Here is a 17,292-nt window from a genome sequence, read left to right as displayed (position 1 = left end):
GTAATACAATTCAATTTATAATTTATATACATTTTTTTAGTTTGAAAGACAATCCTTTCTGTATTACATAAATATTTCTTATCTGAAAGGAACAATAGACGACTCTTTAGTTTAGTTGACCTACAAATAGAGTAAATGCATAGAGTAAAACATTGATGTAAAGTTTGCATGACTTATTTCATTGTTAAATTTTCTATATTATTAAAGATACGGTTGGTCGCACATGGGTTAATATTTTTTATACTACCTCTGCATGATGATGATCATCATTGCAAACAAAATTAAGTTTATGATAGAGATGATGTAGATCAATAGATATTTTCTAGATAGAGTTATAAATAGTTTAATATTTCAATGTATACAAAAACACAACAAAATAAAAAACATAAAAATTTTCTTTGATATATTTTCACAACAACAATAAGAAAACAGAAAAAAATTAAAATTGAGTAGAAAATTTAAAGCAGGAATATGTTTATAGAGAATTTTTGTATATAGAACGGTAACAAGAGGCAAAAGCCGCGTAGAGGCAAACAGTTTTAGATTCACAATCGTGAGAGACGTATCGACGCACGTAGTAAATCTTTAGCTGCGCTGCTGTGTGCCACTGTACGTTAGTTGGTTTTAATTTAAATATATATATCCGTTATTATTAAAATTTTTTAACGGGATAATTTTTTGCGGTATATTTTTATATAACGTTAATATGCTTGCTGAATATTGTGAAATAGGAAAATTAAAAAAAAAATAACAAAAAAATAATATCAATAAAAGGGATAACTTGTTGATATAATAGTCAGTTTGAATAAAAAGAATATTAAAAATATTTATAAATAATCATATAGAAAACGAAATATATTAAAAATTTCAATACAAAAAAATTTTAAAATATATACATGTTAAATAATATAATGTTAAAGGAATACAAAAAATATATTATTTTGAATGGAAAATATTCTTACAAGAAGGATAAAATATATTTATGTGGAATATGAGTGTTTTTTTAAAGTGAGAGATAAATGAAAAAAAAAAAATTAATTATAAAAAAAGTGCTTTCAAGACACAGATACTAATATTTGAATAGACAAACAAGACTGAATGTAAGTATGCGTTAACTACATCTGATCAAGGAGAAGGAAATGAAAATAATGATATCCCAGAGGAACAAGGGTTTGTTATTTCCCGGGAATATTTAAAAAGCCTTATACCACCGGGAATTCCCGGGAAATCTATGATTAAATCAATACAAGAGTTAAAAAATTAGATCTGCTTTGTGTTTTTAAACCGATAAATCATAATGGGAAAAACAAAAAATTGTCCTGGTAGAAATTTGGTGTGAATTATGGGTTTAAAATTGATATAAATTACATTTTCTCGATGATATGTTATTTTAACGTATAAATAGACTTTAATCTATAAGATTATATCGTATTCCATGGATATTTTAAATTCCTTATCACTGATAATAGCAATTTGTACTCTACGGTTGAAAAGTGACAATGATGACTTTCTTACCGACTACATAAAAAAGCCGGTCATTTATTATAAAAAACTATTTAGTTAGTAAATTGTCAAAAAAATATTTAACTCCAACAATGCAGAAAACTAACAATAGGCTGCGGTTAAAAATATGTTGTTGATTGTCGTTTAAAACACAACCGAGATTTATGAATAATGTGTACCCTAAAGTTTGTGTAAAGTTAAATTTTTTTAAAATTTTACTAATCATATCAAATGATCCCAATATTTAGTAACATTTACCTTAACCACAAATACTCCTAATTAAGATTGATAAAATATAGCAAACTAGAACAAGGAGTCATGATACTGTTTCATTATTAAAAATACCCTTCCAAAGTTTAGCCTTAAATAATTTTTAATATTTTTTATAATTTAAAAGTAATATTATTAGAGGTGAATGATAGCACCATTAAACATCCATTGGCTTTATATTTATTTTTGGGATGTACATAGGATCATATCAGTTCAGGATTGTTCATTTCTATCAAAAATAATAAATTGTAAAAAGTGCTATATAATATATAAAAAGATATAAACAGACATTAGAAAAATCTGGAAAAACAAAGTAAGGAAAAACGTTGTGCTTAATTTTAAAAGAATAAAAAATGTACACATTAAAACAATATATAACTATTTTTGGAATGAATATGAAGCATAGAAATGTGATAAAAATTAAATTGTTTTTATTGTCATCATTGCCAGCAAAACTCGTATACTTATATATTTTTAAACCTTTTTCCTATTTGACCACGGGAAACTTTATTTTCGAATGGCCACACATCAAATTGTCTCTTTCAAACTGTAATTTGTTTGATTGTGTTAATAAAAGGTATAAGTATAGCCAATTTGATGTGTTGCCTAGGCGCTTCCAAAAAGCACAAACGATTTTATATTCGCCGAAGGAAAAACTCGACTTTATTGGGCTATCAGTTTTTATGCCACGTTTAGCAAATATTACTAATATGTAGCATGCTTATGACAAATGTAATGATTTCCTCAGTATTTATTTTAAACAAATTTATGCTGTAAATATTCTATTAGTATGGAAAAGGTTCTTACTTTAAAAACCGTATGTTAACTGATTTATAGTATTTATTATATTTATAGTAATATTATTAGTTCTGTGAATTTCTGAACTAAAAATCTAGCAAAACAGGCAATATTCATAACTTTTTAAGTTTGTAAAATACATTAAAGATAATTTATTTTCGAATTTTTAATATATAGAATGGAGTTTTTAAGTGTTTTTATCCAAAAGTGTACTAGGACGTTGTTAACAATAATAATTTATTAATGCCGGTGCTAAACATTATATAGATTCTTTAAATTTTTATACAGAATTTAAAAAATTTAAATCTTACCAATGAATTTAAATTGAAAATTTTTAAACCAACTTTCTTGTAACTCTACAACTGACTTGTTTATATTCAAAATCTTGAAAATCAGAATAAAAAGCAAGTTTTCAAGCAAGTCTCTATAGTCTCTAAACTACCTTTTCGTGTTGTTCTGACAATCTGGCAATAATTTATTTTGACTATTTTACACTTTCTTTTTATGCATTAAGTTAAGATTATTCGTTAATATTACACTGTGTGACACTCAAAAACACTCATTATGCGATATAATGCTTTTTATAGACCTAGATGAGTAGATAATTTTACCACTTTTAGACTCTTCAATATACCCTAAAAATTGGAAGATTTTGGAAAAAAAAACGCTTTTTGTTGAGTAGACATACTAAAAAAATTATATCTCAAAAATTTCATAACCGATTTAATATTTTTCAACTGTTTTGAAAAGAGTTTCCTTTGTTCTTTTCAAAAAGTACACACACTTTTATATTTTTTAGGAAATTTGTAAAATATTTAGATCTGAATACAAATTTTATATTTTTTTTAAATTTTTTTACAATTTAAGATCATTTTATCTGATTTCAACGTTTCATATCTTATTTTATTTATAAAAGCTAAAATAAAAAAATATTTAAAAAATATGTTTTCAAATAAAGTGTGGGTAATAAATAATCTTGAATTGTAAAAAAAATTAAAAAAATATAAAAGTTTGTATTTAGATCAAAATATTTTACAAATTTCCGTAAAAAATATAAAAGTGTGTGTACTTTTTGAAAAGTACAAAGTTGAAAACAGTTGAAAAATATTAAATCGGTTAAGAAAATTTTGAAATATAATTTTTTTAGTCTGTTTAGTCAAAAAAAAAATCCAATATCTTCCGATTTTTAGGGTCTATTGAAGATTCTAAAAATGGTACTGTAATCTACTCTACTAGACCTACCAACTTCACTAGGTCTCGTGATGAGTGTATTGATTTTTTGTAATTTTGTCACACTGTGTTATTAATAAAAAATCGTTTTTTTTAAAAAGGTCAAAGTCAGTTTTTTATTTTAAAAAATTTTATAAAAAAATAAAATCAATTTATTTAATTGTTTTTAATAAGTAGGATTTCTAAATTCTAGTAAAAAAATCACTTTAATTAAAATATAAATCTTTGAAAAGTGGTACATCTTCTAGAATAAATCCAAGTAGTTTTTTTCATTTCTACGTTTATAAGTATATTTTTTTAATTTACGAACAAACTTTATTTCAATATATAGTACATTTTAAAATACAAATTTATATATAAAAATATATGTATTTACTCATTTGTATGTTTTAACATATATGTTTAAAATAAATGTACATGTCAGTGTATATATTTAGAACTATATATTTTTATATTTATTTTGAAGATGTTTAGGCGAAACACATTAGCTAAAAATAAACATAAAAAACACAAATGGACTGATAAAAGCTAAAAAATATTTTCCAAAAAATAATAATAAATAAGTATAAAAAATATATCATATTACATTTTATCCAAGAGCAACAACACATGCGCTTAATAGTTGTGAGAAAAAGAGAAAGACAGAATGAGAGAACCCGTCCGTAACGAAGTCTATACTTTGTAATGAATAGATAGATATATCTATATTTTTTATAGGTTGATGTAGATATTATTTTTATTATTGCTATTAATATAACAAACTAATTAACTCATTTTCGCCATTTTTGTATAAAACTCGTCATTCTTAAAAAGAATATAATAAATACTCAAGGTTTGAAAGTTCTATAAAGAATTTTGGATATTGTTTACATATTAAAATATAAAATCCCAAGGTTTTTTACCTGAAATTCTAAATTCCGAATGCATTTAAAAATTACTTAAACTTTGCCATTGTCTGTAATGAGTTTTATTATTATGGAGTAATATAACATTATAATTTAAAAAAATGTATTTTCTTTACTTTTTTCAAAACTGCATATAAAAAGTTTTCAACAAATTTGACCTCGAAATGTTATAAATAGAAAATTTTCTTATAAAAAACGCTGATTTGGCAACAGCGCTATTATATAGACAAATAGTATGTAGAAATCGATTATAGATTAATAAACAGCTGTTTATCACAGTATAACAGCTGTTTATACCAAAAGCGTTAAGAATTGTGTTTGTTTACATTCGTGACATTTAATTTTTATTTAAAAATATACATATAAAAGTTTTAAATTTTGTAAAGTATAATTTTAAGCGCACAATTAGAAACACTATGTAAATTAAAAAAAATAATAATACTATTAAAATCGTCAATTATTATAATGACTGCATCTTCGTTAAGTAATTGTACCTCACAAACTCTAAATCTGTTATTAAGACAGTTAATATAGATAAAATGAAAATTTTGTAGAAACTAGTGTAAAACCCCAAATTTTGAATTATGATATTCTTGAATTTCTTGAAATTTTTATAAAAACAAAAAACTCTAATAACAAAGCTTAATGCATATATTCATAGAGAAATAATTATTTTCTATATATAAATTAGTTTATTTTCGTTTGTATCTTGAACAGAACATAACTCGGTCTTGCATACCTCGATAAATATTAAATTGACAGTATTAAAACTATGTATGAGCTATTTTTTTGTAATTGTATGTAGTAAACATATTAAGCGTGCCATATCTCATGCAATATTATTATTTATTAATTAAATATCTAGAAAATATTGTGCCTAAAAGCTAAAGGCAAATACATTCAATAAGTGGCATTTATTATGGATAAAAATCCTAAATACGTTATTTAATTGCTTAAAAAACGAATGCAAATACATACACTATATGCGTATTCACATATTATTATAATAAAATTAATCCAATAATTTTCTCAATAAAACATAAAAAACTGTTCACATAAGATGAATTTTAAAATATATTACTTTGGATCTTGATCTCACGTCATGTGAAAAAATCTAAATTTTATCTGACGACACGATTTTTCACAATTCACGCTCTCATTCGCAACATAACTCCTAATTTCGAACCGAATTATTCGTACGATTGTCTGATTGTTTTCGTTTGTTCAAAACAAAATAAAAAATACATATCCTACACCAATTACGAATATTAAATGTGATTTATTTTCAATAATAAAATTTACTAACTTATCTTGAAAATTGCGACCTATAGCCAGCGCACAAGAAGTGATTCAGAACGGACTGGTATAATTTAAGATTGGTGTAGGACAAATATTTTGAGTGTTACAAACATCAGCACAAACGAATAGTACTCTCTCTTCTATAGGGTGATCGATTATTCGACATTTTCCAAAAACCGGTTTTCGAATAGTTCGAATAATAAAATCCATTTTATTTTGAAAAAATTAAAGTGATTTTTAACAGTTTAAAAGATTATAAATTTATATATAGTCGTCTGATTTACATTATTTCTTTAATGTAAAAAAAAACGGAAAATAGTGGGACACTTCTGTTAAATAAGCAACTATGTAATCCTAGCTTATTCTAAAATCCCTGTTTAGACAATTTTCATAGGCAATCCAACACATCAATAATAGTTTAGCCGCCAAGTAATTATTGTAATTGGAGTATAATCTTAAGATTGATAAAATTTTATCAAATATTTATTCCAATAAATTTTAAAAATAAAATTTGTTAATTAATTAGGAAAATCAAAAAAGTTTAACCAACGATGCGTTAGAAAAATATACTCTAGTTCCAGGACTCCAATATTTTTAAAATTTAGACGGACTGTATTATTATTTACTACAAAATTAAATTTAAGTAATCTTTGAATACAAAGCAAATAAAAGTATTCGAATCCGGTTTTTAAAAAGTAAAAAAACCTGGTTATTCGATATTCGAAAAATCGACATTTAGAAGAAACCGACACTGGTAAAGCAGAAAAAACCGGTTGAAAAACCGAGTCGATCACCCTAATAGTGTTGTAGGATATAAAAACTGGCTTTTATGTCCTATTAGTGTTTATTAGTGAATTTTGAACATTCAACGCATTGTCCTTGGGTCAAAAGAAGAGTATGTGCCAAATTTCATAAAATTATCTTGCAAACCCTCCCCACTGTAGTGATGTAGGTTTGATTGATGATTCTGATCCGATTGGTATAGTTTAAGGTGGGTATAGGACGAATTTTTTTGTGTGTTACATTACAAACATCAGCACAAGTATCAGCACAGTCACAGCAAGCAAAACTAGCAACAAAAATAAATACCGTGATACTATTTTTCTGAAAGTAGAACAAGTATCTGTTTTTGAAATTTGCCAAACACCTCCAAAATCTTGAGATACGGGTAAAAACCGGGTTTTCGTTCCTTTAAGCACTTATAAGTTTTTAACTTTGCTGAATATAACCGATTTTATGTTTCTCAACGGATTTAGAAAGCAGATATGATGTTTAAGTAACCTGGAGAAATTTGGTACATTTCATCGGCAAACATATTTTTAATTTTAGTTTTGCATAATTTTACAAGTTTTTGATATAGTAACCGTACTATTTATAAATGTATTTGACTATGTCTATTCACGAGTAATATGCAACTTTGGTGTTAATAGTCCGTTAACAATTGACGATTTTTTTTTTCTTAATACAAAATTGTTCAAAAAATAATTTTCTGAAGGATGCTTTGGGGTTAAATATGGGCCGATCCTCGTAAAATTTGATGGAAGGATTTATGTTATAAAAATTATTTATGCTGAAATTCATCGTGATTCATCGTGTTTTACTCTTGAATAGACCTGGTTTTGTAATCAGTTAATAAACAGTACGGTTCCTATATAAAATACTTTGAAAAACCATCACCAAACTTGAAAAACGGTTCAGAACTAAAATCAAAAAAATGTTTGCCGATGAAATGCGAACATAATTCTACAGGTAACTTTAACATCATATATGTATGTCATTTTAAAGGCCTCAGCTTCTTTCTAATTAAGATTCAACTAAAATAATGACTCATAAGTGCATAAAGATACGAAAATCCGATATTTTACCCGTATCCCAAGATTTTCGAGGTGTTTGGCAAATTTCAAAATCAGATTCTTGTTCTACTCGGATCCACCTTTCCCAGGTATTTCAATTTTCGTTTATTTTGTTTCACTGTGTTGTATGTTGTTTTTGGAAATATTGTATTTGTAGTAGAACCACCTTTAACTTATAATCAGTGCGCCCTAAGCTGGGGCATCGACTTGCAGTCAGTTCACCTGTATGCTTGTAAGTGCCGGTTCACCCTTAGCAACTTTTTGATTTTGCATTAGAAAGAATAAAGAAGAATGAAATTTCTTTATTCTTCTTTCTCCCATAAATTTAAAAGTTGATTTTTAAAAAAGCTCGACAGCGTCGGGTTGTGAATGTCAATTGTTTTAAATGTACTCGGGATAAGTTTTGATGGACAAAAAAAATAATCAGCTATTGAAATGACTTAACTTACAATAAAATTTTAACAGATCTTAAAATTTACAAACAGAATACAGTAAAGCCAAACAAAAAAAAAAAACAGTACAAATTGCCACAAATTTTTTTAAAACTTTCTGATATTATTGTTTCGGTTCATAATATAATTTGGGTTGCAATAACATGACTTGTAATTATTACTAAATGCTTTATTTATTTAACTATATGCCGATTGTAGTGAAACATACCAAAGTATCTGGTGGGAAACAAACTTACGATCCTCAGACCTATAGACTATCTACACACTAGTCTAAACGGACCACCAAAAAGTGACATTTATAGTATTAGCTTTTTTACGTGTCACTCTAATTTTTATTGTAGTCAATTGCAGTAGGAAACATTTCCGTTAAAATACTAACATTTTGTTTTTAAAATTGATTCTTCTTGTTTATACTTATTATTTTTCCACCGGTGTATTTATATGTATTTACTTTTTTCATTATACATTTGACATTGCCTTCCGATTAATGTTTTAGTCAATAAAAAATATATGCAACAAATCTGTATTATCCTGAAAATGTTTTACTAATATTAAAATATTATGGGGTTATTTTATAAAAATAATATGTAATAAATTTTAAAATAATTTTTCCTAACAAATATTAATTGAAAAAATCTCTTATGGAAAATATTTTAAGCTACAGTTTAGCTGTATAAACAAAAACCAAATTTCAAATCCATTTCGACATGATTTATAACATATTTTTATATTTTCCAATAGGTAACGAAATTATACAATACCAGAGAAATAATAAAACTAGAGAGAGAAATATAATATATAAAAAATACGCAGCTAGATTGAGAGACAGAGAGAGACAATTTTTAAGAGAGATTTATTTACGAAACATTATCAAAAACTAATTATAAGTATATCACAGAAAAATCAACCAATAATATATATACCTCGCCACTGCAAAACTTGAAGACATTTACCAATAAAAAGGAAGCGGAAATTTTAATCGGGAAATCATCAAATAAAAAACACAAGAAAAAGGCGACGACGGCTGTAAATACCGTCTGATGTTTCATTAATGTTTACGAAAATTTTCCCTATATATACATTTAAGAAACACACACAAAAGTAGTTGTAAAATTTCAAACCCTTCAGTTTTTTGAAGGGGAGATACTTCATCGCAGGCATTTTTTGCTTATTGTTTTTGACAAAAACCGTGATACTAAATAATTAAATACTCAGCATGGGAGTGGCTGAAGATTTCGCTCCCAGCTTCGTAAAGAAGCCACAATTGCGTCAAGAAGATGATGGCAATCGTTTAATATTTGAGTGTCAATTATTGTCATCGCCTAAACCAGATATTGAGTGGTATCGCAGCGATAATTTAGTAATAGAGGATGAACGTACAAAATTTAAAATCCAACCAATTGGTGATAACAAATTTACTGTAGTATTAGAGCTCGATGATGTCATCGAAACAGATGCCGGACTTTACAAAGTAAAGGCCAAAAACAAATCGGGCGAAGTTTCAGCCTCTATAAATTTAAATTTCACACGTAAGTAAAAAATATATACAAGTTTAATAGTTTCTTATCTTTATATTAGATGTGCTTTTGAAATAATAGGTTTTATTTTGTTTATTAGTATCTAAAACTAAATAGCTCTGTTGGATAACAGAGAGAAAGTTATAATTCAGTCATTAAATCAAAATGTTAAAAATTATTTATTATTTTCAGTTTGACAGAAATATTTCGTTTTTAATTATTTGTATATCAGATATTACTTTTCATATTCCATGATTTGAAACTATGTATGTTTTTTGAATTGACAATCGTTAAATATGTCTACAAGAGATATCCATAAATAGGTCTACAAAGGATTGTTTTTATAATTTTTGACACTGTTAACAGTGTCCAAATAACAGATTTGATTCAAAGATAAAATTCAAAAAACTATTTTTTAAGTTAATAATGTAAGGGGTAGTGATAATTAAATTGGTTAGTTAGTTTAATGTAAATATGTAATATTACTTAGTTTCAACATAAATATAATGTTCAATTTTTTAAATATGAAATATTTTCATGAAATTAATATCTTGTTTGTTTTAACATTTGGCCAAATTACAGCTGCCGATGAACCAAAAGAAAAGTAAGACACTATAATAATAGTTTGCAAAACTGAATTATTTAATCAATAATAGCTTTTTTAAGATCTTTAATTCTATGTAACAATTAATCTTAATACGCATTTATATTTATTATAACCAAAGAAGCTACATTTACACATTTGCCTTTCATATATATTTTTTCTGCTTTTTAATTGCTAAATAAATCTTATACACTGCTTTATATTATGCTTTTAATAAACAAAGAGGGCAGATTTTCCGTCCAGGAGGATACGCGGTAAGTATGCGTTGAAACTTTCCTAATTTACATGTTTTGCACATTTTTTACAGAACTACTTATGTACTACAAGAGAACGTCTTATAAAGAGAAATCTAAAGTAGCAATTCACTTACATATTTCCTAAATTAATCTTTTAAAATTTACATTTTACAATGGCAATTCTATATAATATCAATTAATATATGGGGAATTTCATGTCAAGATAACCAACTCAAAAAATCGATTTTGACGAAAGTTATTACTATTGGATAATAGGTCAGACACAAATTTTCAGCGCTATAGGTTAAGAACTGCCGGACTTAGAGGGGTTCAAAGTTGGACATTTTGGTCATACAGGGTTTTATTCAAATGAGTGTAACTTTTCACCTATTGGTCCTAGCAAAAATCGTCCAAAGGAATTTAAACAGCTATTTCTTCATTCTTTCCAAAAAAATTTTTTGTTTTTTTTTTTTTTTTGCTTAAAAGAAAGCTTATACAATTTCCTTAAAGGGCGTTATAGTCCCATAATGGGATGCGAGTGGGATATCCATAAAAAAAAATATTTTTTATCTCAAGAATAATTTTTTTTTTCAATATTTGGCACTTAATTTTCCCCTATTTTTCAAAATGGACGTTTCTGTTGTATTTTTTTTTTTTTTTTTTTTGCTCAAATAAAGCTTAGATCATTTCCTTTAAGAGATTTGTGGTCACTTAGTTAACATATTTTTAATATATACATATATCCCACTAGCATCCCACTAAGTAATCACAAAGCTCTTAAAGCAATAGTCTAAGCTTGATTTTGAGCAAAAAAAAAAAATACAACAAAAGCGTCCATTTTGAAAAAATAGGGGAAAATTAAGTGCCAAAATATTGAAAAAATATTTCAGTCATGACTTAACTTTTTTGACTTAATTTTTTTCTTAGAGCCCTTAAAGGAAATTATATACGCTTTCTTTTAAGCAAAAAAAGGGTATTATTTAAACAAAATTTAATTAAATTTTTTTTGAATAGAATGGAGAAATAGCTATCATTTGAATAAAACCCTGTATATCAAAATGTCCAACTTTGACCCCCTCTAAGTCCGGCAGTTCTTAACCGATAGAGCTGAAAATTGTGTCTGGCCTATTATAGTTCTAACATGGTGCAAATTTCATCCAAATCGGAAGACATCGATTTTTAAAGTTGGGTCACTTGGCACGAAATTTCACATATTTATGCTATAATTTGTAACTATTTAAATTGAAAGTATAATATTTATAGACGTTCTCTGTGCTAGATTAGAAATGCTATCTATTATTTACGGCAAATAACAATAATAATGTTACGCATTTACATACATATGTATCTCAGCTCTTCAAACATTAAAGTATATATTTTTTAACAAAAGGCAAATCGACGGATTCGCGCCGACATTCGCGAAAAAGCCTTCAATTCGACAGGAAGATGATGGCAAACGACTACTGTTCGAATGTCGGGTAAATGCAGATCCCAAACCCACAATAACATGGTTCCACAATGGCACAATAGTCAAAGAATCCCCGCGCCATAAGGTAAATAAATATACTGACTACTGAATACTAATATAAAGTGCAATTAGTGAATACTGAAGTAGAATTTGACTTTAACTTGTTGTAGTATGGTATCGTTGTATATCATATTTTTTTTATTATAGACGTTCTCTGTGCTGAAACAAAATCAAAACAATAATAATAAACCAATTACGACATACAAAGCTAAGATGCCCAATGTGAATTGGAGAATTGCTTTCAAGTAATGTCTGATAGGTGTGACAAAACTCAAAAGATAAATTTAGTCGCCACATAACCTAGAGCAGAATTTTTAATATACCCAAAAATAGGGAGTTATTTACATAAAACGGGTTTTTAGATGTTGACGGGCTTAAACATTTAATTTCAAATTTATATAATTTGATATGTTTATTGATATTACTATTTATGTATAATATAAACGTTTTACAATGTTCACGAGGACTTTTTAAGTTTTTAAAACTTTTTAAATTGTATACAAATTATCGAGGGAATGGAAAAAATAAACTTTAACGGATTCGACATTCGATATGCCTATTTTTTATGAACACTACGGATTCTATAATAGGCAGACGCTTTCAAATTTTGACATTTTATTCTGAACACTTTTCAATTATAAAATTTTTATTTATATAATAGCTCTTGTCAAAGGATTATAATTTTATATAAGATCCTATTACGACCTATTACGGATATATTTTTTATTATTGATGATTACATTTTTTTTACTTTTTTACAAACTTTAGATAAGTATCGATAAGGATGGTAACTCATATTTTGCAACACTTGAAGTTAAGAATGTAACGGTTGAGGATGCCGGTAAATACAAAGTGAATGGCAAAAATGAGCTGGGTGAAAGTAATGCTACAATTAGCTTAAATTTCGACAGTAAGTAAAAACACATAATATAGATACATATTTACATATACATAGCAGACATCTGCATGAATGTATTTGAATACATTTCAATTAATTTTTTGAAAATATGACTCCAAAAAAGATTCTAAAGATCCGTCTGTCTGTTACAAGTAAATACTGTGGGGCTCAACAGATATTGCTTACGCGAAAAATAATTTAAACTAAATTTTCGTCAATATGACGCCTAAAATTCTTAAATATGAGGCCTAAATTTAATTAAAATACAGTTGAGAATCTATTAGTGTGTCAGCTAATTTCGAACCCATATTTGCAGCGAGTTTGTAATCAAATATCCATATGCAGATGTCTAATAAACATATAATACATATGTATATCAAGATACAAATTTATTATTCTATTTGTTAAATATATTTTTTATATTGTTAATAAAATAAAAACCACAGTTAATTGTGTTATATAGCGTTAATTGTTTATATAAATATCAATTGTTATCTAAATATGTATTTGTGCGTGTGCGTTATTACCGATACGTACCTACATATACAACTGAAAGGGGCTTAATAAAATAACGTTTGCCAAACTGTAAGCAGCGCTGTCAGATAGACATATATAAATATACATATGTATAAAATTATTTAATGAAATTTTTACATTTTTTGGCTTTAATTCTAATTCTAATCTGAAAATTAAATACAGATCGATTTCCGATCAGCGGTTTGACCTCACATCCAATTGCTTCTCTAAAACTGTAATTTGTTTGATTGTGCCAGTAAAAAATGTCAGTTTGTGAGAGCCTGGTAAATGTGTGGCCAAGTCGCTGTAGCCTAGGCCACAAATAATCTAAAAATGGAAATCGTATCAGAAATTGTAAATAAAAAAACAACACATTTAATATGTTTAGTAATAAAAATATTTCTTTTTGGTTGGAGATAAGTGGCAGTATATTTATGCCAATCGGGGTTTAAAAAAATCAATTGTCGAAGTTGACGTTAAGTGTCACAATAACCCGAACTGCGATTTTCAAAATTTCATTTAAACCATAATTAAAATATAAAAAATATGTAAGAATAAGTATCTGACATGCCTACTTACAATATCATTAACTTTTTTGTTGGAAAAAAAAATTTATTTACAAATTTAACTTACATTAATTAATAAACAGTTTCAGCAGCTTTTTTCTTTTTGTTGTTTTCTAATAATAATATTTTTTTATTATTGGTTTTTGTTTTTGTGTAAGTATTCTAACCCCGTTTTTTGTTCTGATCATTAATAATAAAAAATAATTTGCATTACATTACCAAAAAGCTGAAACATTTGTCATATATTTTGAAACAAAAAAGAAAAAGGCATATTTTAATTTAGTGAGAGAATAAGATAATGATGGTACACATTAAACGAGATTTTTTGTTATAAAATAATTTTTAATAAACTAAAGATCACCACAAAAATATTTATACCTACATCATAGGCGATGAAGCTCCAGTACCTGAAGATGGCATAAAACCCACATTTACCGAACGACCAGTCATACGACAAAGCGAAGATGGTGGCAATGTAACATTCGAATGCAGATGTGTTGGTGATCCCAAACCTGGAGTTACGTGGTACGAATAATTATTAAAAGGCGTTACACAATTGAATACATATATAATTTTGTTTTGGAAAACATCAGTTAGAAATAGGCGATATCGAGAATAAACTATGTATGTCACATAGTAACTTTTTATTTACAAAATTTAGGCCCCACTTTTTCGCCAGTAAATTCACATTTTAATAATATCGCTATTACTTAAGGCGAATCGATTATAAGTTAAGCCCATGGCGAATTTATTTTACAAGGTTAGATAAATTCTACAACATTCTAACAAAATTTTCATCCCATTTTATGTATTTCGATATTTCGAGCATAACAGTATTTTTTTAAGTAAGTCTGCACAACTGTTTAAATTTTTAGAAAAATATTTTTGTAGTTTTTAGTAAATTTTTCGGTTAAATTGTAAGTGGGAATACGCCGATTGTGAATGATGTTTTCCTAGGATCGTGTTAGCAACTAAAAATATATGTAAATAAATTTATTGTATGTAACTTAAAACGTACGTTTCAAAAAGGTACCACGCCCAGGATGAATTAAAAGAGGGAGGCCGTTACAAAATGTCTTTGACATTGGATCAGAAATTATATCACATGGCTTGCTTGGAAATATCAAATGTTGTATCAAGCGATCAAGGTGAATATCGTGTTAAGGCCAAAAATAAACACGGAGAGGGTGTATCTACGATTAATTTAAATTTCGAAGGAGGTTCAAAAAAGTAAGTGGGGTGGGTGTTATACTGTGAGGGTTACAAGCATTATATGTTGCAAACAGAAAACAAATTATTAAAAAATGCTAAAAACATTAAACATTCAAAATAGAATACCCGATGGAAAATCACCGCGCTTTCCTAAGAAACCAACAATACGACAAGAAGAAGATATTTTAATCATGGAGTGCATATTAGAGGCCCACCCGGTGCCAGATATTACCTGGTATCGTGGTGATGATAAAATCGATAATTCATCAAGGATTAAAATGTCGCGCAAAGCCACATCAAAGGACAGCTATGTGTTGACTTTGGAAATACAGAATCCGACCAAAGAAGATGGCGGCAATTACCGTTGTAATGCATTTAACATGTATGGCGAGAGCAATGCCAATATTGCGCTCAATTTCCAAGGTACATAATATTTTGTTCATAAAGTGTATGAAATGAGTATTGATATATGATTTAATCTGATAATGATATGAAATGTTCTACAAATTTTAACCTACATAACCAACGTTTGCAATTTTTAGTAAAAGAACTAATATCTTAAATCTAAAAGGAAAATATTCGAAAACTCGCCTATTAACAATAGGCGTTGTTTTGCATGATTCAGATGCATGCACAGACATAATTACCCAATATGCATTTACACAACAAGATCGGCAAATATGTAGATACTTATGCAAAGAGGGGATGGGGTGGAGCAATAATGATTTATAGCTCCTAACTAATAATTTCATCGTCTGTATTATCCCAATTAGGTTTCCATGCTACTGGAAAGGGAATAGTTCGATTTTTAGAACAAATAATCTAGAAAATGAATTTTCTTTGCGATTCAAAACCAGATAACTCAATATCGCATAATGTGTGGAAATATAACAAGGTCGGCATCAACCTTCCTATTATAAATTGATTTATTTTATAATCAAGAACAAATGAATTGACAAAGCCATCGCTGTTTAAAATTATCTGTAAGTTTTTATAAATTACTAAGCTTTTGGTTTCTCAAAGCCAAGTCACAAAAAGTTTCAATGATCTGGTATATACTCTAAAAACCTTACCAAAAATGTATAAAATAACATGAAATGGGAAAATTTGCACAATAATTTAAAAATTGCAACACGTTTTTATATTAAAATATTTAAAAAAAATATGTTTATGGTTATCTATTAAAAAAAAATTATTCACAGAAAGCGTTGAAGAAAGTTCCTGAATATCAAAATGATTTAAAAGTACCATTCAAAGTCCTTTAGATTCATCCATATGATTTCATAAAATTCAAACTCTGTAAATATTTTTAATCGTATTGTTGCAATATTTATAATGTCCATGATGGTAAACGTAATGGTGTCGGTAAAATGGAGCGCATGAAGTAAATTATTGTAAAAGTTGTAAATTTCAGGATTTTCAGAAAAATTTAGTTTTCAAATAAATATGTTTCATTTGTATTCCACCAAACGTCTTCATCCAAACGCTTTTCATTGCAAAATCAATATCAATTTAAGAAAATCACATTAAATAGTTTTATTATTTTCTTTTAACTTTACTTATAAAGCTTCTTTTTTAAATTATTAAAAATATTTACATTGTACAAAAAGTAGAAAAGTTTATTTTATAACAAAAATTATAATTTATTTAGGCGCTAACGATGCAAATGGATTTGCACCATCATTTATCGAAAAACCACGAATTATTCCAAACGACTCTGGTACACTAATCACGATGAAGTGCCGATGCAAGGCTAAGCCTGAACCAACTGTTACTTGGTACAGAGGCCAGGAAGTGGTAAATAAGTCAAGTAAAATAAAGATTAAAACGACTGTGATTGCCGAAGACACCTATGAGTTGACTTTGGAAATCAAGGTAATTTTCAATGTTTGCACCCGAAGAAAT

At 27.2% G+C, this 17,292-nt stretch overlaps 1 protein-coding gene across 31 annotated transcripts in view; it reads left to right on the top strand.

The window, feature by feature from the left end:
• Positions 1-472: 472 nt before the first annotated feature.
• LOC119603142 (twitchin) overlaps positions 473-17,292 on the top strand; it is an 82,819-nt gene continuing 65,999 nt past the window's right edge. For 19 of the 31 annotated variants that reach the window (XM_037955061.1, XM_037955071.1, XM_037955069.1 and 16 more), the window contains exons 1-9: positions 473-609; positions 9,052-9,839; positions 10,655-10,685; positions 12,058-12,220; positions 12,964-13,105; positions 14,565-14,700; positions 15,205-15,405; positions 15,509-15,810; positions 17,039-17,262. In XM_037955061.1, coding sequence (XP_037810989.1) covers positions 9,527-9,839; positions 10,655-10,685; positions 12,058-12,220; positions 12,964-13,105; positions 14,565-14,700; positions 15,205-15,405; positions 15,509-15,810; positions 17,039-17,262 — 1,512 coding nt within the window. In that variant the 5' untranslated portion in view covers positions 473-609; positions 9,052-9,526. Of the gene's footprint in view, positions 1,101-9,051; positions 9,840-10,409; positions 10,432-10,654; positions 10,686-12,057; positions 12,221-12,963; positions 13,106-14,564; positions 14,701-15,204; positions 15,410-15,508; positions 15,811-17,038; positions 17,263-17,292 lie in introns of those variants that run through there. The other 12 variants (XM_037955086.1, XM_037955083.1, XM_037955052.1 and 9 more) reach the window with 7 other exon arrangements.

Source organism: Lucilia sericata, unplaced genomic scaffold, assembly GCF_015586225.1.
Source record: "Lucilia sericata isolate MDLA Ls3-8-SP2 unplaced genomic scaffold, ASM1558622v1 Contig000276F_arrow, whole genome shotgun sequence".
In the NCBI taxonomy this organism is placed as follows: domain Eukaryota; kingdom Metazoa; phylum Arthropoda; class Insecta; order Diptera; family Calliphoridae; genus Lucilia; species Lucilia sericata.
This window is presented reverse-complemented; position numbering and strand designations above follow the sequence as displayed.